This window comes from Pongo abelii, chromosome 4, assembly GCF_028885655.2.
Source record: "Pongo abelii isolate AG06213 chromosome 4, NHGRI_mPonAbe1-v2.0_pri, whole genome shotgun sequence".
NCBI classification, from domain to species: domain Eukaryota; kingdom Metazoa; phylum Chordata; class Mammalia; order Primates; family Hominidae; genus Pongo; species Pongo abelii.
In genome coordinates, this window is record NC_071989.2 from 101,523,631 (window position 1) to 101,547,083 (window position 23,453).

General features: G+C 36.7%; 1 protein-coding gene across 23 annotated transcripts in view; it reads right to left on the bottom strand.

Annotated features, from left to right (window-relative positions):
* ARB2A (ARB2 cotranscriptional regulator A) overlaps positions 1-23,453 on the bottom strand; it is a 540,355-nt gene that overhangs the window by 164,376 nt on the left and 352,526 nt on the right. For 22 of the 23 annotated variants that reach the window (XM_063724455.1, XM_054556475.2, XM_002815737.5 and 19 more), the window contains 2 exons: positions 9,836-9,952; positions 1,760-1,844 (listed from right to left, as the gene is read on the bottom strand). In XM_063724455.1, the coding sequence (XP_063580525.1) occupies positions 1,760-1,844; positions 9,836-9,952 (202 nt within the window). Of the gene's footprint in view, positions 1-1,759; positions 1,845-7,304; positions 7,392-9,835; positions 9,953-23,453 lie in introns of those variants that run through there. The other variant, XR_010140097.1, reaches the window with a different exon arrangement.

Here is a 23,453-nt window from a genome sequence, read left to right on the forward strand (position 1 = left end):
CTTGCACTAAACAGTTAGCCAAGTAGTGAATGCAAAGGAAAAATTCTTGAGGAAATTAAAAGTGCTACTCATGTGCAGAATGGTGAAAAATCTGAGTCATCCATTCTTAATTAAGGTTGAACAAGGTCATGCTCTGCCTTCTTGTTTCAGTTCTTACATTGTAAACAAGTATCCTTTTTATAGACTATTTAGTGCCACATTTTTCTATTTTTGTGCCTTTTTTTGGTTTCACTGTTTACAATAGCCCCCAAATGTAGTGCTGAAGTGCTGTGAAGTGTTGCTAAGCACAAGAAGGCTGTGATATGCCTTAGGGAGAAAATATGTATTAGATAAGCTTCATTCAGGCCTGAGTTACAGTGCTGCTGGCCATGAGCTCAATGTTAATGAATCAACAATATATATTAAATAAGGTGTCATTAAACAGAAACACACATAAACCAAATTTACATATTGATTGGTTGACAAAAATGTGACCAGAAGCTCACAGGAACCTGGCCTTGTATTTCATCTAGGAGCAATGATTATTTGCTAATTCAGTGTTTTCAGTGACTTCACATTATATAACTAGCATAAATAATGAAAATCGATTGTATAATATTTAGGAACACACACATATATACATATGTGCATGAGTATATGTGTGTATATGTCTGTCTCTGTGTGTGTGTATAGTAGCATATACATCTTCTAGTGGTTCTGTCTCTGTGGTTGAACCTTGGCTTATAGACTTATAAAATTCAGCTATAATGACAGTGAAGCTCAGTTGAAGTTTAGGTATTAATGATAGTGACGTTTAATTATAACAATAGTTCTATACCTAGAATCTGAACTATTCTCCAAATTATTTTCTTCAAATATGTACACATATTTTCAACTTTAAGTACTCAGTGATTAGCTATCACTTATGATTGTTAACATAAAGTAGTTTGTGTTCCAAACTTTTACCCATTCTCCAGCACCCATGGCCAGAGCAAACCTATTTCTGCTATCAGTTATAACGAGATGCCACTGCTCACTTGGCTGAGAACCGTGAAAGTCAAAACCAGAAAGCCAACAAATGTCACTCTCTCTTCTCACCTAGTGACTCAAATACAAAGCCTTTAGGCTGGAAATCAGTGCTATCCTTAAACTTCCTAGAGCCCAACTGCTCCTAACCTGCTCATCTCTTCACCTCTTCCCTTTCAATAGGCAGTCCAGTCTTGCCTTTGTTCCCTGTGAACATCTTCAGATCCATACCTGCTGTCGCTCCTTAAATTGCTCTGTCTCCTTTGCACAGGATGCCATCTTGCATGTTTTCCCACAGTCCAGAGTCTATCTAACACAAGAACCAACTAAAATCTTTGCATGAAATATTTTTTTCTAAGGTCTCTAGGACACACAACATCCTTGACTGCCTATCATATCATTGAGTTGGAACTCAGAGACACATATCCTATGAAAGATCTTGTATGTCTGCCCAATCCTTGTTGTTTAGGTATTCATGTATGTATGTCTTATCTCTCTAAGCTTCAACAGCAGTTGTCTATACTACTCTTGAATTGTTTCACCTATTCATCTTACTGAGTTTGTTGGTAAGCATTTTAAGCTACTTAACAAATATGTGATAGTGGATTCTACCCATGCATAACATTACCAATAATTCATCCAACAACTCAAAGATAAAAACAAACTAATTCACAAAACAGAATTCTACATTTCACTAGCATATTTTTCACCCTGAAAAACAACAGCAATCATGTATCTCTCATCAAACACATACCTGCTGAGACCCGGGGGCAATCAGGTAGCATGGACTCCACTGATGTGTCTAATGGTTCTGAGCTAGAGACCCAATTACAACAGTTCTGCAATGTAATAGAGACAATATTGTTGAAATACAATTTAAGCCAAGGCGGAATTTTTAGGAAGAGATTAATTTATCCTATAAAATCAACCACTAGAGTGTATTCAGTTTATTTTCCATACACTTAACATTTTTTTCTTATGTAAACAGTCGGTAATTATTCATAATTAACATGACTCTGAAAAAGGTCTTTTTGTTTGTTCGTTTTACAATTCAGCAAATCATCTGTGCTGATATTAAGATGACATGTAAGGGCAGGGTGCAGTGGCTCGCACCTGTAATCCCAGCACTTTGGGAGGCCAAGGCGGGCAGATCACTTGAGGTCAGGAGTTTGAGACCAGCGTGGCCAACATGGTGAAACTCCTTCTCTACTAAAAATACTAAAATTAGCCTGGCGTGGTGGTGCATGCCTGCAGTCCCAGTTACTTGGGAGGCTGAGGCAGAAGAATGGATTGAACCCAGGAGGCAGAGGTTGCAGTGAGCTGAGAGCGTGCCATTGCACTCCAGCCTGGGTGACAGAGGGAGACCCCGTCTCAAAAAATAAATAAATAAAATAGATGACATGTAACCTTCCATGAACCATGATGCAATATATTTCCAAGTGAAGTTTAGATGGCCAAGAGGAAACAAATAAAGGTATTATAATTAAGGGAAAATAAAAAAGTATCCATTTCTAACTTTTAGATTAAAATAAATATTAATGTGAACATTCAAGAAAGAATAGCCAATTTTTAAACTATATTCTTTGTGTAATACCACAAAAAATGAATTTTGTATTTACTCCTCAAAATCTGACCCATATAAAATACTGTTTTTAAATTTTTACTTTGACCTGCTTTAACTAAGGCTGTGTCAAAATAGTTGTAAAGAATCACCATCTGGTGAGTTGTAGCTGTGTGTCTATGGACACAAAGCCTCCAATATTAAAAATTAGGTAATTTTTAATAGTAACGATGTAAGGTAACGATTTACAATTCAGATAAATAAAATAATCTATATTCCTTTTATACATTTTAAGTCTGTATTTGAAGTCTGGCTAAAAATATGTGATTATCATCATATGGTTTTTAAAAAATTTCTCAACACACACACACATACGGACTCCCTCACACACACATACACACTCTCACACACACAATGAATTTCCAGACAGATTTTTTTTTTTAAAGAAATCATCCCATCAATCATTTTGCAAAAATCGCTGATTGCTATTCTGGTAAACAAGCATGTATTGTGTATTTTTAGATGCTTGCTTCCCTGGTTGTGCACCATGGAATCCATCCTCACTGTGGAAAGATCCTTGACTGGTAGATCAAGTGTCTTATTGTATTTCCTTAATTCATTCTGTCTGGAAGAAGATGTCAGCTGTGTTGCAGTGAGGAGAGAATTTCAAAGGCCCCAGTCCTCACCAATAAAGGCCGAGGAATGGCTTTTGAATAGATTTGTCAAGGCAACCCTACTGTTCTGGGACCAGGGAGAGCAGGAATAACATAAAGGAAGGGTTGCTGTATGAGATTAGAAAGTGAAGTTCACAAAGCATGGCAGATTTTTGTAAGAAACAGTAGATCAATGAAACTATTGAACTGTGTAGGAAAAAAACATGAAAACAAACATAACATCTAGTAATGTTCTTAAATGCTTTCTCTCTTTTTACATTTAAAATGGATAAAATATTAGTATTTTTCATGCATTACAAAAGCTTGATGGTTTAAAATGGATACATATTCTATAATGTGCTCTCCTAATCTTAATTAGCAGTTGAATGCAAAATTACACAATGTAAGAGTAGAAACTATAAAAGAAATAGGGTTTTAGAAGATATTTCATACATTTGAAATAAGTAAAATTAATATTACCATTGATAGAACACCACATCAGAGAGTTCTAGATAATGCAGAAGATTAGCACACAATTAGCCAGCTTTTATATACAATGTGACACTTGCTTGTAAGAAATAAGTATTCTCCAAAGCAGTGTCAAGATATGTAAATGGATGATTTGTTTTATCATTCATCACAGCCCCTAATAAATTCAAAAATCATGACTTCTATAGGTACTAAAAATAGGCTCCCAATGATACAGGGAGATAGCTTCAATGAAGAATGACTTTCTCTTTCTCTCTCTTTTTTTTAAACAATTCAGTCTTTTCAATGACAGCAATTAGCACTACCGACAGACAGGCAGCGATTAGGTACTGTATGTATTTTAATTATTATTCATCCAACTAGTATCTCCAAATCTGATGAAAGTCAGCTATTAACCAGGTGATATGTCGGTCTTCCTACTGCTCACCTACACTTCACATATGTAAAACTATGTCTTATAGGATTTTCTAGTATTAATATAAGTGATGGCACATTACAGTATGCAGACGATTAATCATTTTCTAAATTGTTACTTTAAAAAGCTGAACAAAATGAACTTTTGTCCAGTTTGCTCAGCTCACCTTTAATTCAAACACTTAAAGCAAAATATAAGTTAACATTTTATGTTTGTGAAATTTCAGTTTTTATCTAGCCACATGTTTAAGGCTTTGATCTCTCATAAAAACTGGACAGAAGTTTAACACCCTGTAATTAAAGTGAGTATGTCCAAAAGTTCTCTGCAATGACAAAGTATCTGTGCAGAACTATACAGATTTGATATGGTCATTTCAGTGTGTGTGTGTGTGTGCGCGTATGTTGTGTGCAGGGGAATGTGGCATTTGTGTGTGTGTGTGTGTGTGTGTGTGTGTGTGCAGGGGAATGTGGCATTTTTACCCCAAAAAGTATATAGAAAAAAGAGCAAAACAAGTTAAATGTTTGCTATATGATAGAGTATAATGAGATAAAATAAACATATGCAAAGAAAGACATGCAGCTATTATATCTAAATTCAATCTGTCTGAAATTTTATTTTATCAAATCTAACTCCCTATTCTGAAATGTGTTACTATAGTTTAGAAGTCAAGTGTTTTTGGTGCTTTTCTAATACTTATGTGTCCCTTTTTTCATCCCGTTTGTCCCCATCCCAATTTTTAGTTGAGATGAACACTAGCAAAGTGTTCCGAGTAGTGATGCAGGCAGCCCACTAGGAAAGCCCTATCTAAATTCAAAACATGCTGGAGAGGGTTAGCAGCCCCTGAGATTTATTCTCAGGTCCCCTGAATAGGCAACAAGGTATGTTGAACTCAAGGTACCAATAGAGCCATGTTTGAGTCTCAGATGCAGCCTCCCCTAGTCCCAACAAACAAGCATAGAGAAAGAAGTCCTTGGCCAGGGCGGGCAGATAGGGACGGACCGCATGACTAATGTTTCTCTGGGTCTGAAGGAAAAAGAAAAATAGGCAATGTAGAAAGTATTTCTTAAAGCTAAGTGTTTTCAGTTTAAACATTTTTTTTACCCTAAAATGATGATCCTATAGATTTTTGTGGTTGTAAATTTTCCTTTTTGTAATATCCAAAATTTGGGGAGCTATTGATATGGATTAGAAATGCCTACAGGCCCCAGTGCTGAGTAATTCCCTTTGACATTTGAACCAAGGGTCAACAATATTTCAGAGTAGGTTTGAAATAATTTTTTTTAAATAAAAACATTACAATTTAGTATATTATATTTAAAGAGAAAAGCAGGTAGTAGCTATTCCTGTGCAAGGTGTTTGGAGGTATTTGGAGATGCTTACTACCTTGGTTGAGGCTTGATTTTTATTCATTTTTATTGCATTTGTCTGAGTTGTAAATCACCATTGCTTTAAAGGTTGATTTTTAATGTGAAAGGTTTTGTGTCCTCGGACAAATACAACTATGGTTCTCTAGGTCAAGTTTCTAAAGCCCTACACTCAGAGTTGAATGGTGATAGGAAGGGTTCACAACTATTACGTAGAGCTGCACATCTGGTGTGGCTGGAGAATCTCAGAGGCCAGGAGTATGTTGGGAAACATTTGCCCACTCAGCCTAGACAGTCCTGGGGTTTGAAGTAAGAAGTACTTCAGGAGCTGCCTTCATTTACCTTTTACCTCTCCTCAAGAGGCTGGCTTAGCATCTATGCGTGGTCTTTTAGTTCAGGATAGGTTTCACTTGGAGTAATTGCTCAAAGTATACTACTCTTTGACCTTTCTTTCTCTTTCTCTCTCTCTCTCTTTCTCCCATCTCCTCCCCTCTCCTCCCCTCCCTTTCTTTCTCTCTTTCTCTCTTTCTTTCTTTCTTTCTTTTGGAGCTTTTGCTCTGTTGGCCAGGCAGGAGTGCAATGGCATGATCTCAGCTCACTGCAGCCTCCACCTCCTGAGTTCAAGTGATTCTCCTGCCTCAGCCTCTTGAGTAGCTGGGATTATGGGCGCCTGCCACCACGCCTGGCTAATTTTTGTATTTTCAGTAGAGATGAGGTTTCACCATGTTGTCCAGGCTGGATTGAACCCTTGACCTCAGATGATCCACCTGCCTTGGGCTCCCAACGTGTTGGGATTACAGGCGTGAGCCACCGCGCCTGGCCTGACCTTTCTTTAAAGGAAACTGTTACTAATATTTAGAAATTACACAAGTAATACAATAATATATTGCTTAACCTTTGTTCTGTGTGCTAAATTGGCAGGTTTAAAAATTAGCTTTTTATAAAATGGATACATAACATCAGTAACTTTATCACATCCTTTCTTATTTTTATAGATTTAGGGGTTTCAAGTGCATTTTTATTACATGGATATACTGCATAGTAGTAAAGTCTGGGCTTTTAGTGTAACTGTCACCCACATAGTGTACATCGTACCCAATAGGTAAGTTCTCATCCTTCATCTTCCACCTTCCACTTTTGGAGTCTCCAATGTCTATTATTCTACTTTGTATGTCCATATGTACCCATAGTTTAGCTCCCACTTAGAAGTGAGAACATGTGGTATTTGACTTTCTGTTTCTGAGTGATTTCAGTTAAGATAATGGCCTCCAGTTCCATCCATGTTGCTGTAAGATATAATTTCATTTATTTTTATGGCTGAGTAGTATTCCACAGTATATATATCTATATACATATATTTAGATATGTACCACATTTTCTTTATCCAGTCATCCTTTGATGGATGCTTAGGTTGATTCCAAGACTTTGCTATCATGAATAGCACTGTGATAAACATACCAGTATAGATGTCTTTTTGGTAAAATGACATATTTTGCTTTGGGTAGATACCCAGTAGTGACACTGCTGGATCAAATAGTACTTCTATCTTTAGCTCTTTGAGAAATCTCCATACTGTTTTCCACAGAGGCTGTACTAATTTGCATTCCCACCAACAGTGTATATGAATCCCCTTTTCCTTGCCAACATCTGTTGTTTTTTTTTTTTAAATAGTAGCCATTCTGATTGGTGTGAGATGGTATCTCATTTTGGTTTTAATTTGCATTTCTCTGATGATTAGTGATGTCAAGCATTTTTTCATATATTTGTTGGCCACTTATATGTATCACATTAATTTAAACATACTTAAACATACTTACAAAACAAAAAACTTTCCAACACTCATGCTTAAGACAACAGCCCTTTCCTGTAATCCAGGTTTGTTTCTCTTCGTTATTTCAAGGAGTCTTGCAGAGGGGATAGGAAATAAGAAAGGAGAAAGAAAAGGGGAGGAATTTTCATCCTGAGAGTTTGGAAACACTGGACTCTTATCTTGCCAAACCACACTGTAATCTTCTCTATAGGAGGTCACACATTTAGGTGGGTTCCTACAAGGATACCTGTCATATGCTTTTACAGTCTCTCTTTTTGTTCTCGTTTTGGAGAAGATCACTGAATAGGGGTAATTTCAAACCTCCATCAGGAATGATCTAATAATTTAAATCTATGAGATATTATAGTGTTTTCAATAATAACACATCTCATTTCTTTATATAGTACCATTTGCTTTTCAAAGAGCTTTCATCCTTGATTATCACCTTTGGTTCTCACAATATTTCATGAAGTAGATGGAATAGGAATTATTGTCTCCAATTCAATTATGAAACAGACCCAAAAAGATGGAGTGGCTTTTCCAAGATTATAAATCTTAGCAAACTAGCTGGTACATGCTAGATTCTTAATTATTGATTTACCTAGCCAGAGTCATTACCAAAATTTAGTTCTCCCACATGCTTGTTCTGAATTACTTCCAGTATGTCACCCCGTTTTCCTTTTGTAAGATATTTTGAATAGGCAAACCATTCATAAAAACAAAAGATGAATACAGTTTATGTGTTTTATATTATTTGGGAGTGAGACTGTAACAACAATGACAGCTATAACTTACCGAACTTTTTTAAAGTGCCAAGAACTGTGCTATTTCTTTACATATGTTATTTTCCAACATGTTTGCAAGGTAGGTATTATAGTTTACAGATGAGAAAATTGAATCTCAAAGAGAGAAAATAACTTGCTTAAAACTACAAAGTTATATAAGTGATTGAGCTGGGATTTCAATTTTGATAGGTCAAAATACAAAACTCTTCAAATTGCTTCCCTAAGGCTTAATTGAGGGAACTGAAAGAACTATCCAAGAACTAGGGCATTTATAAAATTTTATGAATTTTACAAAAGCTATGCTTGCAAAGAAATTAATGGCAGGCTTGATTAAATTACGATGAATTCAACTACTATCTAGTCAGTTAGATGGAAGCTACACAGATGAATATATTCTGATTTTTGAAAGGAACACCTAATCCAGCCTTAGTTAGAAATACTTAAAAAGTAAACCTAAATAAATTTTGTTATGTTTGTCATCTGGAATGAAAAACTCATGAGCAAGGAAGTTTTTAGTTTGAGCTAAGTATCAAATTCCATACTAGTTATGTGTGCGGGGAAAAGTTACTAACAGCTCATTTATTAACCTTACTATTTATATAATGCTAGGAGCTTTCTATGTGGTCATCAAACACCTACATGTTAGAAAAGATTTAAAAAACCCATCTTTATATGTTTATAGTATTAGGAGGACTGGAATAAAAATATTTTAGACTTTTGCATGAGGAAAGTACTTTTTCTAATGCAGAAAAAACAAGTGATAACAAACTGGTGATAATATAATGCTACTATGAAATTATATAGCCTGATTTTTCTATCTCTTCAAACATTAACTCTGTGGTCCTTACAGTGTACCATGAAGGCTGGTAGAATTTACCCACCACACAGTCCTCTGGTGTCAGCTGAAGAGCCACTAGGTATTCTATTAAGAAAAACTGGAAGAAAACCAGGAAGGTCAATCAGCTCATACATACTATATAAGTAAATGATTTGATTAAACAATTACTATGGCACGGGGTGGCTGATGCCAACTGCTTATAATATCAGAAAGATAAATAAAAATAAAAGAAAATTTCAGCTGGATACCTGTCATAGGAATAAAAAATATAACAGGCTGAAAGTTAAAAAATAATAATAATGGGAGCATATTCAATGAATCCTTGTTAGTTTTCAGGTTCACCAGCCCTTAGGAAGTGTGAAAAGAAGCTTTCTTAGCCTGAGGCTGAACCATGGCTAGCCCCTGGGTTTCTCCTAGCTCAAGGGTCTGGAGTAAGAGTATTTCAGCTTTTTTCTTCTCTTCCCTCTACTGGATGCAGTCAGCCAATCCATTTAAGAGTGGCACATACTGACTGCCTTTTCAAGAAGAAAAGGAGACTAAGTGTACCTTATGCATCTTTCTTGTAACTAAACAGCACCAATGCTAAATAACTGGTGGAAAAATTAAGCAACAGGGAATAAGAATCTCCTAACTCCATGACCTTTTTCAGCCAAAGTTCCTGCCGTAGCTTGAACACTATACACGTATAGTGTTCTACAGAAAACCAAAAAGAAGGGAGGGGAGCTTTCAAAAATATTAGGTCTTCACATGGGTTTTCTATTATTATTTTAAGCATGTCTAGCTTTTTCTATTTCCCTCAATGTTCTGCCTCTAGAAAGGGAGTTTGAGGATGGGAGGTGTTACAGGTTGGTGGGGGCTCAAGATATAAAGGCTCACACCCATTCATCTCAGCACTAAAAAAAAACCAAGTCTCACCTCTCTCATCCATTCTCGAATCGTTTTGCCAGCTTCTTGATGCCACACATTGTGAACAGAGTCTGTCAATGCCACAGCAGTTACCTTATTTTTTACATCTGCTTCTCGTTGAATCATCTGTTTTAAAAAAGGAAAATAAAATATTGGCTATAATTGTTTTTCCTACTGGGTGCAGCCTGCTTAGTCAGAGATAACAATAATATTATATTAAAAATGAAAACGCAATATGCATCTCTGATTCAAAGTTACTCTTTTTTGCATTGAACACATACCCTATTCTCGTACAGAGATGTGAAAAGACCTAATATTTTCCTTTAAAAAGATAATACCACTTAAGTCTTAGAACTACGCAGCTCTATTATTTTCCATGTGGTTTGACAATTCGAGGATTAAAGGGATCACAGGGGAATCCCTGAGGGTTTCTTTTACAAGTTTTTTCCACCGCTTCCTATTTCAGTGCTTCAGGGAAGTTAGTACCCGGGGTTCACTGTTAGCTACTTAGGACTAACTTCTACTAATTTTCAGTAGATGGCACATCAGTAAAGAAAGATACCTTGCTTTGACTTTTCCAATTTAACTAGCCTGCTCTTCACCGTGGCCTTGTAATTCCTTGGTGTCTTAAATGCCCAAAAAGATATTTTTCATTCAAAGCGTATTAATTTTGCTTTCTAGCATATTTCTTTATGTTGGCAAACTATTATATTTTATAATAACTTCTTCCTATAGAATGCTATTTCTACAAAACAAAATAGCTTCTAAAATAACAAAAAAAGATTTGCTTGGCTTGGAGATAGCGATGAATTCATCAGTGGTCTGCCAGATAAAGAAATTAAAAGCTAAAATTTCTACATCAAAAGAACTGAAAAAAGGTTTTAATCTACTACACTAGTGGCCCTAATTTGGTGTAATAAATGTAAGAAAGCTTTAAAAATTACAGTTAAAATATCATAAATAGTAACCTTGCATTTCATAATAATGTTCTTTTTTTTGCTTCAAATGTCTTTTCTCCCTCTAAATTCTTTTACTGAAAAAAACAATTTCTTTATCATTTGCTGTTAATTTCTATGAATTGTCTATCAAAAATATAATAGTGCACTTCAAAAAGGAGAATCCTGAATGGCGATGAAAGCTCATACAGAGAAAGAACACTGCACACCATGCTTATGATACCAAAGGATGTCTGTTGGCATTCTGAATTTAAAATGTCTCTCTTTTAATTTTTTTTAAGTCCAGCATATGTATATGCTGTCTCAATGAATACTACCTAATGGGAACCCAACTCACTGTTAATGTTGCCTCAGCAACATTTCTGCACCTCAAGTCTTTGTGCCCTGTGTTTTCTGCTTATATAATATGAAAATCTTAAAATCAATATTGGTTACCAACATCATAATATTGCTGCAAAAATTTATCTTGCAACACCAATAATACTTTTAAAAGCATAAAATACTCTAATACTTCACATGAATTATTAAGTAGTATGCTACCTTCTTCTATATTTTATTTTACAAATAGATTATCATTGGATCACATTGGCACAAGCATATAAAAGTTTAAACCAACATTAGATGATAAAACCCCAAATTCCACAATAGTGAATCCATCTGGCTTATGAAGAAATTATATGTCCTTATTCTCATTTTCCAAATGGTAACACTTTTAGAGATCTAGACCAATTGTTGCTGAAGTACAAAATAAGAACATGCCTTTCTGGTATTCTAAGGATATGTCTGCGTTTTAAAATATTTGACCCGGATTTTGTTGTGGTTGTTGTTAACATATGCAGATTTATTTAAGACAGCATCTGAAGACACTAAATCTTGAGAGCCATTTGTGAAATGAGATACAATGAAGTAATGAATTGGTGAGGAGTTAGTGTTAAAGTAGAAAACCTGGGGATTAAAATTCTACAAGCTGGAAAAATACAGAGTTGTTAGAGGGACTACTAGAGGAAAATATCTGTAGTCTGTCTTTCTGGCTGACGTTTCATACAGTGGAAGTGATAACACGCAATTTATCGTCACATCACACTGTCACATTATAATCCAATATGATACTCTCTTACACTGTTATAGCATTTTACACTTTAAAAATCACTTTCGTATTTTATTATTACAGGTGAGGAATGGCCAAATTCCAGAAGATCTTAATGAAGAGCGGTTTACAAATTAACCCAGTAGCAAAGAATTTCCAATATTTGACTGTTTAGGATTAGTAGAATTGTGAATAAGTGAATATGTTAACAGTCTAACTTTTTGGACTATTTACCTCTGTTCCAGCCTTGCTGCAGCCTAATTTAGTAGTCCTGGAACTACTTGCAACTGCCATTTCTGTCCAGACCCTCTGCTTCTTGCATTTATTAGTCTGGGTCACAGTCCCCCCTTACTTCTTCCACTGTGAATGAGCACTGATGAAAAATACTGGAGACAGGCAATGGTGCAGGGAGACAGAATCGGGTTTGCTTAACAGACAGACCTTAGATGAAATATAGCCAAAGCAAGGAATGAGTAGAAGCACAGCTGGGCAGGAAAATACCTTCTATAATATGGTCTATAACAGAAGACCATAATCGTCTGGAAAACTCTCTCTGAAAGGGAGGAAAGCCATATCATCAAAGTCCTTCTATATAACAATCTAAGGTGGACATGGCAGTATTTAATTAGGATCCGCTGATATTAAACAACTTGAAATTCCTTGTAAAATGCTTTCTATATGGGCATATGAATATTTTTCTGAGGAGAAGATCTTTAACTTTGAGATTCTCAAAGGAATCTTAGTCTGTAAAAAAGATAAGACCATGTGATCTAAATGTCTCCATATATTCTTGAATTACAAAATATCCAGTAAGAGATCCCTTTGAATAATTACACTTAAGGTCAACATCCATACCATTTTTGCTATAATATCTTCAGTGTGGTATCAAGAGTTGGATAGAAGTGATGACAAATTTTAATACCTCGGACATCAACATCCTAAAGTTCCATGGCTTAATAGGCTATACATTGTAAAGTTACAATTAAAATATTGCTTTTGTCTGTGTATAATATTTATTTTAATCTGAATAGCAGTTTCTAAATTTCAAAATAAAATACAAATTAATTCTCATTTTACTCTCAAATAATATGGAAATGTATGCAAAACTTGTTTATTTTCCCTATTTGTGGGTAAGTAAACTGAGACAGTTTAAGAAACTAGTTAAAGGCCACCCAGACACAAAGTGATAACTGTGACTTGACCTTGGATATATGTCATGTTCTTTCATCTGTATTACACAAGGTCTACTTCTCAGTAATACATAACACTCTTACATAAATAAACTCATTTGATTAATTCCCTTTTCATATATACAGCATTTCATTCACTTGGACATTTTTTTAAATGGTAAAAAGATCCAGATCAGTAAGGAATGTTGAAATTCTAAAATTCATGCCAAGATAGAAATCAGCCAGGAGGAGAAACTGACAATAGCACTTTAAAATTATTACAGTTCTAAAATAAATAATGTCTAGGGTAAGAGGGAAAATTAGATATTCCTATAAATCATATTGATGATTTCAGCATTAACAAAAAAAATGTGGCCCTGTTACCCGATAGTTTTGTTTCCTTAATTCTACCCATCTATCCACTCATAGTGTTTTCACTTGAGCTTAAACATAATTAATCTGTTCTTTCCTTCACTATGTGGCATGCTCCTAGTCTGGCAAAAGTTTAAGCTACTAAATATCAAGTACAGTACTTTGAACAGATTAAAAACATATGCCATCTGTATGCAAGTTCATATTACTATTAACATTGTTGATGGGGCTGAAATTGAGGGGGGGAAATCCTGTTTATCATTATTTTTTCTTGCAGAGTAAGAGTTAAAAAATTAACTAACAGTGACAAGATGGGTGAGTTCGTCTGAGTATAATAGGAGTATTTGGTGAGATGAAGACCAGAGGACCAAAGGGAGGTGCGGGAGGGCCGGAGGCAGCAAGGCTACCTCTGCTCCCTTCCGCGTGCAGTGCAGGCCTTCCACAGGGCTGCTACCATTTCTCTCCAGAAATCCTGCAGACCTTTTCTGTCCACCTAATTTACCTCACCATGCTTTCTCTAAGGTCCTCTAATGATGTACCTGCCTACTGTCTTCACAGATACCTGGCCAAATTCAAACGCTTCATGTCATCCTAAGCATTCTTCAATTTCCTTTTTGTGCTTAAAAACTGTTTTAGCATTTCTCTGGATTTCATTTCTTCCAGAACTCCACCATAAATGACTTTCCGCAAAGGAAAACACAAAGATTCCTTTACTTCTGCCAAATTGAATTATGATTTAATTTAATTTAAACTGAATTAAGGTAGAGAGATGCCTTAATTTACTTTGAAGGCAGGGAGATGTTGATGTTATAGGGATGCTGTGCCATGAAGTCTTTGGCATATCTCTAATCCAGGGCCTCGGGTTATGGGAATTGTAAATCCAACCCAATTCAATCTCCCAACCTAAAGGAGAAAGAAACTCTAAATTGGGTTGGCTTCACCCTAACCTAAAAGAAGCTGATGCATAGTTTCATTTTCCTGTATTTGTAGCCTGGCAGCCATGACACTCAGAATAATTACTTCTTATATTTTAAAGTCCAAGGGAATTCCTAAAAGAGCCAGTGTGGGTTGGGGTAGGGATGTATGTATGTGCGTGCAGACCCATAGCTATGTTTGGATATATCACATGTTTCAAATGTGTTTTTGAAAAAATATTTAAAAGTCTTCTATCAGCAAAAGCCATTACTTTCTTTTTAAATTATGACATGTGTTACACATATGTACTGTGAGGGTTACAGCACGTGAATTACTTGTACAGGAAATAATATTCTGAAAAGAAAATCAGATAACACATATTTGCATCAGATTAGGATCTGACACTACTGTACGTTTATAAATCCAAGGATCATTACTACCGTATGAGCATGAATGAATCATCACTCCGGTTAATAGCACAGTTGAGGTTTGGGATGCCTTTAAAAAAAAATACATGTATATAAATAGATTAGCTCCCTCTAGAGCTCCTTGAGTTAAAATTTCAGATTAAGTTGTTTCAAAGGCTTGAAAAGTATAAAATGCTGGTACCTGTTCATACTTTCATTACGCAGATCATAACTGCATTCAGTGCTTCTACTTGAGTGCAGTTTTTATGTGGTTTAATAAACTATAATATTTTATCACAAACCTCTCCTATCACTTTACACTTCTGCCTGCATATTCTCCATTTCATGGTACTCTGCCCTGTGCTATCCAAGCCCACCTGGTTACAAGTGTGCCTTGTACTACGATGACTTATCAGTCAACTCTGGGTTTGGCAGTCTTTTCTGTTAAGGTCAGAGACTACTTTTTATTATTCTTCCCGAAGATTCTTTTGGACAAGTCCATCCCAACAGAATGCTACTAAGAGAACAAATACCATCTTTGGTGTAACACTAAAACCTTGATTCTGTTATCTTAGGCACTAGCACCTCTAGTGATTATAACGAAATACACACACTTCAGTAGATACAATGTGAAGACCAAACTGCCCAGCAGGAAATTCAGATGAGTATGACATTCAACTCTCCTGTTACCTGCAGTTCACACCTCTAATCTGCATTCACAATTTCTGTTTTGAAAGTAGAAGCTTCGGAAGTTAAGTGCAATAGTTAAATTCAAGGACGGTGGAGTCAGATTCCCTGGGTTCAAGTCCATGCTCTGCCACTTCTAGTAATGATACTTTGAGTAAATTATTTTTCTGTCCTTCAGCTTTATCAGGTGAATGTCATGGGAGATGACAAATCCACATAAGTCATAGGATTATTTTGAGTATTAAATGAACAAACTGTAAAGCAATTAGCAGAGGACATGCCACACAGTACACAATTATAATAGGTCATCCCACAAAAATATGCAATGTAAACTACTCCGAATCTTTAAAAAGTGCATTATCCTCACTCATGCAGAGGAAGCTAATAGAAGTTCAGTTTATAAATGCACTTCATGACGAATATTACTTTAAAAAAGGCACAGGCCTGCAACGAAAACACGTACAAAGGGCTGCTTTTTCCTTTGATTACTCGGTGCAAGACTTCTATAACTGCATGACTAAGAAGTACTAAGCTCTGATGATTGTGTGTATTTAAAATCCTGTCATCAGCACACTAGACCAGTCATACCAACATGCACTTGACAATGAAAACAGAATTGGTGAAGCAATACTGTGGTAGTTCTACTTTCCTCCCACCAGTGAACCCTTTCAGAATGGCTTGAGCTGGCAACAAAGCACGAAGCCATGGCTCAGCAGTGCCACGCTGGGGGAAAGAGTCCCTTTACCACCTTGTTTTCTACATAGAGGTAGTGTAACTGACTGTATTTAAAAAAAAGATAATCACAGAGATACAGAGTATGTCCAGAGGAAGGCAGTATAGTGTTATAGTTAAAAGTATGCATAGGCTTTAGAATTATACGTGCTTAGATTTTTATTTTTGGTTAATCATTGTAAGAACACCCGAATGAGAATAATACCAGTAGTCTCTTCATAGGGCTGCTGAAGAATAAAGGAGAAACGGCATGTAAGAAATCAATAATGTCAGCTATTATTATTACCTTGACATTTGTCTCTAATTTCTAAAATGTAACCTTCCTTTTAGATGTGGTACCTATGTGCTCTTCAGTGACATCAAAATTCATACTGATAGGATACCAGTTTTGAAGTATCATACAGCTTCTACTCCCATCTCCACCCCTACTTCCCTGATTTTGTAAAGTGATTTGGGCTTGATTAAATATTTTAAAGGAAATAATTAAGTACAAATAAGATGACTATAGATTCCAGTTTGCCCAGAACAGTCTTGGCTTATGACTATTAAACTGGCATAATTAGTAATAGTGTCTCCTTTCCCTGTTACAGTGCTCTGGCTTGAACGGGAAATCATTTGATCATCGTATATATAACACGATGTTGAATGCTACCCTGGTAAACAGGTAAGGCTTATAAAGTTTCCTTCTGTTCAATGCTTAGCAATTCAGCATATACCCCAAACCTATACAACTGTCTAAAAATAACTATCTAGGAAAACACACAAGAGGTATTTCAAAAGGTTTCTAAGTTCAAAATTTAAGAGCAAGCCTTAGCACTGTGCTGAGCCCCTTACAGATGGACAAGCAGTCTCACACCCTGGTTAGGTAAACATGGCCAGCTGGATCTCCACTGTAGCAACAGGATAAGACAACATTCTCTTTTCCTGTGCTTTGAAGCCCTAGCTTCAATTCTTGCAATCTTTGTTTAATTTCAGGAAGGAAAAAGCTCTCCATAGGCAAGAACACCAAGGGATAGGGTATGTAAACTGAAACTTCTTGGGTCACATGCATTTATGAATATAAGTCTCCAGCCACCAGTTAGGGAAAGGCAAGTTATGATTTATTATTGCAGGCGGCCAGAAGAGAGCAGTAATAACTTCCTTTTCCTTTCCTGCCTAGACCATGCTGCCACGTGCAAGCTCCCTCAACAACAAAAAAAGCATGTGTAAGATAGGTTTAAGAGAAAAAGAAAAGGAAAAAAAAACAAAAACAAACATTAAGTGATTGACAATCTGGGAGTTGAGAAAGAAGACACATGCTCTACAAAATACATGATGTGGTTGGGGGTGGGGAGGAGAAGGCGACTGTTTGAAAAACTTGCTTTACCAATCAAGAAAACAGCTAGTATCTATTATATAAGAGACAAGTTAATTGTAAGGAAAAAGTAAAAGCGGTCACTTGCATAATAAGAAAATAGTATAAGTGATCATCATGTTGACTTGTTTGATTAAAACATTTTATTATGTAATATGACTGACCAGAGTAGGCAAGATATTATAAAACACAGATTTGAAAATTACAATGAATATATGTGAAGTAGATACAGTATAAAAGTGTAAGTTAGGACTAAACATTGTCAAACCAAAAAACTAAGGCAGGCTCAGCGAAGGAGACATTTAAATGGTGACATAGTCTTAGATGGAAAAGTGAGAAAATTTACCAAAACTTTATGAAAAAAATTCTAGGTGATAGATTATAACTATAAAGCAGAGGAAGGCATGATTTCTGACCTCTGGGTAGAACTCACATTTTAGGAAAGAAGGCAGGTTAAGATACATTCCACAGAGACCCTTCATATTCTGAGTATTTATATATAGATTATCTCATTAGATAGAGCAATTCCTTTTTAAGTACACCGGTTGGTAGCTGAGGGATTATGTACCTGTTTTATGGATGAGGAAACTGATGCCTAGAGAGTAAGTGACCCACGCATACCACATTCACATAATTAGTGGTGGCATAGCTAGATTTTTTATTTTATTTTTAAGAGACAGGGTCTTGCTCTGTCACCCAAGCTGAAGTGCAGTGGTAGGATCACAGCTTACTGTAACTTTAAACTCCTGGGCTCAAGTGATCCTCTCGCCTCAACCTACTGAGTGGTTAAAACTACAGGCGTACACCACCACTTCTGGCTAATTTTTTTTTTTTTTTTTTTTTTTTTTGGTAGAAACAAGGGCTAACTATGTTGCCCAGGCTTCTCTTGAACTCCTGGCCTCAGGCAATCCTCCCATCTTGGCCTCCTAAAGCCCTGGGATTACAAGTGTGAGTCACTGCAGGCAGCCTACATCTTTTAACTCCAGATCCCATCTTTGTACCATGACTATTTGTACATAATATCCTGTATTTTTTTATTCTGAAATACTTATAAAACCAGTAAGGATTTGTTTGCCCTCATGTAGGCTCCATGAGGGCAAAACCATATTTGTTAACACCACATTCTCATTCCCTGCACAATGACTGGCAAATAACAGGCTCAAAAATTATTTGTGGACTGATGAAAGTGCTATTTACAGAAATGGATCAGGGAAGGTAATGGTTAGGAAGCTAGAGTAATGTCTGGTTTCATGTATTTAGAAACGACTTACATCACAGGTTGGGTTCCCTAGGAAAGACTCTAAGACAATGTTTAGCATGCAGGATATTAAGGTGTGTCCTTACAATCAACATCTGAAGAAGGGAGGGGAATGAGGCAAGAATGAACAGAAAGAGAAATTAAGGTGACATGCAGGTCCCATTACAGACTTGCATAACCCCTGGGGAGCTCAGAACCCAAAATGGCCCTTCAGAGTTGTTCCAAGTTGGGTCTAGATGGCTTGGCCTTTAATCTACCACTGTTCTTTGAGTATGGGCACCAAAGTGGCTGAGGCAATCTCTGATGGGACTGACAGCTGAAGGATGTCTGCTGAGAGCACTCCCAAGGGCTGAGGCACTTAAGTCCTTTATTGAAGGTGCAACTGAGTAGTGCATCACAGTGTCTACCACAGGCCATAACAGAAATTATAGCATTTGTTTACCCTACTTTCAAATCTGTCTCTGATGCATTGAGTTAATTCGAAAGCCTTGTCTTCAAGATCTGAAGTTCTTTCTTCTGCTTGTTTGATTCTATTGCTGAGACTTTCCAGTGCATTTTGCATTTCTCTAAGTGTGTCCTTGATTTCCAGAAGTTGTAATTGTTTTTAATTTATATCATCTATTTCACTGAAGAACTTTCCTTTCATATCCTATATCATGTGTTTAATTTTTTAAAATTGAACTTCACCTTTCTCTGGTGCCTCCTTGATTAGCTTAATAATTGACTTTCGGAATTCTTTTTCTGGTAATTCAGAGATTTCACCTTGGTTTGGATCCATTGCTGGTGAGCTGGTATGATCTCTTGGGGGTGTTAAAGAACCATGTTTTGTCATATTACCAGAGATGTTTTCCCAGTTCCTTCTCATTTGGACAGACTATGTCCAAATCTGGGATTCAAGGGCTGCCATTCAGATTCTTTTGTCCCACAGGGTGCTCCCTTGATGTGGTATTCTCCCGTTTCCCCTAAGAATGGGGCTTCCCGAGAGCTGCACTGTAGTTGTTTTTGCTCTTCTGGGTCTACTGGGCTCTGGTTGGTACTGGGGAGTGTCTCTAAAGAGTCCTGTGATGTGATCCATCTTCAGGTCTTGCAGCTCTGGATACCAGCACCTAGTCCGGTGGAGGTAGCAAGGGAGTGAAGTGGACTCTGTGAGGGTCCTTGGTTGTGTTTTGTTTAGTGTGCTGGTTTTGTGTTGATTGGTCTCCAGTCAGGAGGTGGCACTTTCAAGAGCACATCAGCTGTGGTTCTATAGGCAGGATCTAAACTTGTCCCAGGGACACCTGGTTAAGTATTCAGGTTACTCAGGCAGTGGGCAGGGCCATAGAGCTCCCAAGAGATTATGACCTTTGTCTTTGGCTACCACGGTGAGTAGAGAAGGACCACCAGGTTGGGGTAGGGATAGGTGTGTCTGAGCTCAGTCTCTCCTCTGGCAGGCTGGCTGTGGCTGCTATGGGGGTGGGGCTGTGGTTCCCAGTCCAGTGAAGGAATATTCCCAGGGGGATTATGTTCACCTCTGCTGAGTCATGCAGGTTGCCAGGCAAGTTGGGGAAAGCTGGCAGTCATAGGCCTCACCCTGCTCCCATGCGGCCCACAGTCCTAAAGGCCAGTCTCACTCCCACCATGCCCCACAACAGCACCGAGTCTATTTCTAGGCAGCCGGTGACCAGGGCTGAGAACTTGACCCAGACCATGAGCCTTTTTGTTGAGAAGGCAGGCAGACTCACAGTTTTTCAGCATCTCAGGTAGCCTGCAGCAGTGATCCAGTTCCTTCAGAGGGTCTGTGGATTCTCTTGGCTTTCTTGGTATGTTCCTGTGGTAGTTCTCGGAGCATACATTCATGATGTGAGCCTCCACACACTGCTCTGTCCATCCAAGTGGGAGCTGCATACTAGTCCTGCCCCCATGTGCCATCTGAATCCTCTACATTCAAATCTAAATTTTCCTTCCAACCTGCTAACACTCCATTGTCTTATTCACGTACTCAAGATCACATTATGATTTGACTCACTAATAGCTAAGAGATCAAGTAGATTTTTCTTAGATCTTAGATTTTAGACCTCTTACACACTGACACCATATTAACCCACTAAATGTTGGATTATGAAGAGAAAAACACAGAGCTAAAAGAATGTGAGGTCTGCTTTCAGAAGACTATTGAAAAGCAAAAAAAAAAACAACAAAAAAAAAAACAAAAAATCAAAATCACAAATTTCAAAAATCATCCTATAAATCCAGTGGGGAATGATTGGATTTTCTGAATTTTAAATGAAATGTATATGTCAGATAAAGCAAGTTATACCTGTGATTTCAAAACTAAATGCATCTAAGTGCAAAATAACCCAAACTTCAAATAAAGTAGACAATCATCACTACTTAGCATCTGGCATAATATGCTGAAACCTGATGGTGTTGGTAGGGGAAAGAAGGATAAGTATGGACAGAGAGGTTTCACTGTAAAAGTAGCAAGATGGCTTTTCAAATCTCAGCCTTTATTCCCTATGATACAAAGAAAATAAAGACTGTGCGATATAAATTTGGGGACTAAAGACATTTGAGATTTTGATTCTTTTCCAATCTTAGTTGTTCTACGCCCTCATAGGTTTCTAAATTTTTGCCTCTAGAAATTCAGGGTAATCTTCATTTGATCACATTTCTTCAATGTAAGCTCAGGTTTATGAAGCTGAAATGGTGTAGCACTAATGTGATTGGCTTATATGGTGGGGGGTGGTTCTTGACCAGCTCAATAAAAACCATCTAAATGTTCTTAAGACAGGATGTGTTAATCAATTGTGGGTTATTACAGCTGCCAGATACTGGGAGAGGTTGACACCCATCTGTAAATGAGAAAGTGACATCATTATAATAAGTATAAGTCACAGGCCTTCTACATTGTTTGAAAATATTTGAACGAGGATCTCCAGGATAGCTCTTCTACCTAGGAACTTATGCTAAATATCTGAAACTTCTGTTCCCTGCAAGTGAACACTGTTGCTTGAAGAAACTTCTATTCAACTAACTTTTAAGGGCTGTTTAAATGCACACTTCCCAACCAACAAATGTGGGACAATTCTTTGAGTTGGGATTTTAAAATCTGACTTGGATTACATGCTGGAGACATTTTTCTTATGAAGGCACATCTCACATTTCTGAAACAATGAAAGTCTGCAGAAATAAATGGTTTGAAAGGTTTATTTGAGATAGGACTTTTGGGGATTGTACTTACTGCACAAAACCATATAAACATTGGGTGGAAGAAAAGATAGGATTGAATTTAAGGTAGCTACTTACCTCTATGTATATGGCTGAATCTTCCTTTCACAGATAGAGAACCTGTATATACACTACATGTAACAGAGAGCACTTCTGAGTTGATATACTAGTGAACCATAAACAGTCCACCATACAACAAGTTTCCTCTATCAATATCCACCCTAATGGAAAATACTGGAGTAGCACTTCAGATCACTAACAGGAAGAGGAAAACTCTGAAACCCGTCATTTAGACATCTGACAGCTCTGATGCATGAGAGCATTGAAAAATTTACACTGAGGAAGCGTTTATGTGTGAGTGAAGGTGAATTATTCTCTAGGCTACTTTTAAAAATTCCATTTTCTTTCATGTGTCTATTCCTTAGCACTTCTTTAGAGGACATTCCATCAGTTGAGTCAATGATTCAGTCTCTATTCTATTATCATTAACTATTGCCTCAATTTCATGAGTATGAAATAATTCAAACAGCAAAATTCTAAAATAAATATACGTAGGAAGCACAGTACAGAGTGTTTAATAAGCATCAGTATTTATTATGGTAGGAGGCAGAATTTTTGTTACATCACATCTTTTGTTAAGTAGCCAATATGAAATTCTATAAAATGGCAAATATATAAGAGTCAGTAGTTCACTAATTTAGAAAGTCAATAATGTATCACTGTTTCATATCAGGTTAATTACTTCATTTACATTTTCAGAATTTTAAAGTAGTGCCTGAAAGGTGACAGACTGACAGTACTACAGACTGCAATTCTTAAACTATTTTACTGAGTGTTAATAATATAAAAGGCAATATACAAAACAGAATTACACACAGGTTTGATCTAATGCGATTATAAGTGAAATAGACATGGCACAGAAATGGGAGAACAAGAGAGGTGTTTTCAGAAAAATTTTACTGAAGACATACAGTACAAGGGAAGTGATAAATTGCTAGATAGCTTCTATATTGTTCTTTTAGGCATATATGTATGAAAGGATGGCGGTTAAATATCAACAAAACATCAATGTGTCTGAAGGGAGGAGAGTGAATGACATTTGAGAGAAGTCAAAAGAAGAAATCTAGATTGAAAAAGAATAAAAGTGACTCCTTGAGGGGAATGTTAATTGTAATCAAAAGTATAATAAAAGGAGATACTACCAGTCAGAGCACAAAAGAAGACTATGCATAGGAATGAGGAACAAATGTTGAGTTTCCATAGTTCTGATTCCTTACCCACTTCCATAAGAACCCAACCTGCCACTCCTTATTGTGAGTGTCATGATGAAATCTACCATACTACTTTCTGTCACTAAGTTGTCAGGAAAAGCAAGGCTTCCCTAAGTCTGTCTCTTCCCACACTACCACCAGCACATACTATGATCTATTAGTCCCCTTTCTCCTCAAACAAAAAAGGACAATAAACTCACTACTGAATTTTC